Consider the following 1,914-nt stretch of genomic DNA (forward strand, 5'->3'; position numbering starts at 1 on the left):
CCCTTTCCCCCCTCCCCTTTCCCCCTCCCCTTTCCCCCTCCCCTTTCCCCCCTCCCCCTTTCCCCCCCCTTTCCCCCCTCCCCTTTCCCCCCTCCCCTTTCCCCCCTCCCCTTTCCCCTTCTTCCTTCTCCTTCTCTTTCCTCCATTTCTTTCCTTTTCCTGCTTCCTCTTTCCTCCTCCCTTCCCCTTTCTCCCCCCTTTTCCTCCCTCCTTTTCCCTTTCCCCTTCCCCTCTTTCCCCTTCTCACCCCTTCCCCCCCCTTTTCCCCTTCCCCCTTTCCTCCCCCCTTCCCTTTCCCCCCTTCCCCTTCCTCCCCCCCCTCACCTTCCTCTCCCCCCCCAGCAAATCAGCCAGCACCAGGAGCAGTTCATCCAGATGCTGAACGAGCCCCTGGGCGAGCTGGGGGAGGTCGAGGGGGAGATGGGCGCCATCGGGGACGAGGCCCCACAGATGAGCTACATCCAGGTGACGCCGCAGGAGAAAGAAGCCATAGAAAGGGTAAGGCCTCGGGGGGGGGGGTGTGGGGCAGCCCCATGGCTTCAGGAGGCTCCAGGGTTAACGGGAGATGTGGGGCAGCCCCATGGTGTCAGGAGGCTCCAGGGTTAACCCAGGAGGTGTGGGGCAGCCCCATGGCATCAGTAAGCTCCGAGGTTAACAGAGGGGTATGGGGCAGCCCCATGGCGTCAGGAGGCTCCAGGGTTAACCCAGGAGGTGTGGGGCAGCCCCATGGCATCAGTAAACTCCGAGGTTAACAGAGGGGTACGGGGCAGCCCCATGGCGTCAGGAGGCTCCAGGGTTAACCCAGGAGGTGTGGGGCAGCCCCATGGCATCAGTAGGCTCCAGGCTTCACAGGGGAGATGTGGGGCAGCCCCATGGCCTCAGTAGGCTCCGAGGTTGACAGAGGGGTGTGGGGCAGCCCCATAGCATCAGTAGGCTCCAGGCTTCACAGGGGAGGTGTGGGGCAGCCCCACGGTTAACGCCTGTCTCAGCTCAAGGCCCTGGGCTTCCCCGAGGGCCTCGTCATCCAGGCCTATTTCGCCTGCGAGAAGAACGAGAACCTCGCCGCCAACTTCCTGCTCAGCCAGAACTTCGACGACGACTGAGAGGGGGGAAACCCCGACCCCCTTCCCCCTCCCCCCTCCCCCTCTTCAATGGGGGAGGGGGGAGATTTCCTTCCCCTCCCCCTCTCCTCCCCATTCACCCCCAGTCCCATCAATGGGGAGGAGCAGGGAATGGTGACCCCCCCCCCCGCCCCATCCCCCCTCCATTCACACTCGGGGGTGGTTGGGGTGGAAACGAGGGGGTTGGGGAACCAAAAATGGGGAGGGGGGGGGGGGGGAGGAAGGACTCTGGAATTGGGGGATAAACCCAAGGATTTGGGGGAGAACCTTTGGATTTGGGGTGATTTGGTGGGGGGGAGGGGGCAATAAAAAGAGATTAAATGCAGAGTTTTAAACCCATTTTTGGGGATGGGGGTCAGGAGGAGCCTCCAGCGACGCCAGCAGGGGGCGGCCTCGCCGCCGCCGCCTCCTCGGCCGCCGCCAGGGCGCTCTTCATGGCCTCTTGGCGCTCCCGTCGCTGGCGCCGCTTCTCCTCCCGCCGCTGCCGCCGCTCCAGGTCCTCCAAGAGCGCCTGGCTCCGGGCGCTTGGGCGCTGGGTTCCTCCCGTCTCCGGTCCTCCGGCCGCTAGGAGGCGCTGTCGTCGCTCGGCCGCTTCCCGCGCTTTGGCGCGCTCCCGCTCCCGCTGTTCCCGCCACGCGCGCACCCGCGACGGCATCGCCGCCAGCGCCGCCGCCACCTGCGCCTGCCTGCGGGGGGGGGGGGGGGGGAGAGAGCGGGGCGAGGGCGCCCCCTGCTGCACAGGGGGACTCGAGGCACAAAGTGCGGCCGGGCGCTCCCTGGTCAGCCCAGTGCA

The 1,914-nt window shown here is 66.2% G+C and overlaps 2 protein-coding genes across 2 annotated transcripts; one reads left to right on the forward strand and one right to left on the reverse strand.

Moving 5' to 3' along the window:
• The first annotated feature begins 336 nt into the window (after positions 1 to 336).
• Positions 337 to 1,130, forward strand: LOC130593090 (UV excision repair protein RAD23 homolog A-like). The gene is made up of 2 exons (XM_057397972.1): positions 337 to 498; positions 990 to 1,130. Exons 1-2 carry the CDS (start codon positions 376 to 378, stop codon positions 1,101 to 1,103), a joined length of 237 nt encoding a protein of 78 aa, XP_057253955.1. The 5' UTR covers positions 337 to 375; the 3' UTR covers positions 1,104 to 1,130.
• Positions 1,131 to 1,476: 346 nt separating this feature from the next.
• Positions 1,477 to 1,807, reverse strand: LOC130593088 (growth arrest and DNA damage-inducible proteins-interacting protein 1-like; the record flags this gene model as incomplete). The annotated part of the gene is made up of 1 exon (XM_057397971.1): positions 1,477 to 1,807. A coding segment is annotated over one exon (331 nt), but the record flags the coding sequence as incomplete, so codon positions are not given.
• Between the last annotated feature and the right edge of the window lie 107 nt (positions 1,808 to 1,914).

Source organism: Pezoporus wallicus, unplaced genomic scaffold (genome assembly GCF_028554395.1).
Source record: "Pezoporus wallicus isolate ANWC-B61680 ecotype Strahan unplaced genomic scaffold, APGP_CSIRO_Pwel_v1 contig_10469, whole genome shotgun sequence".
Lineage (NCBI taxonomy): Eukaryota > Metazoa > Chordata > Aves > Psittaciformes > Psittacidae > Pezoporus > Pezoporus wallicus.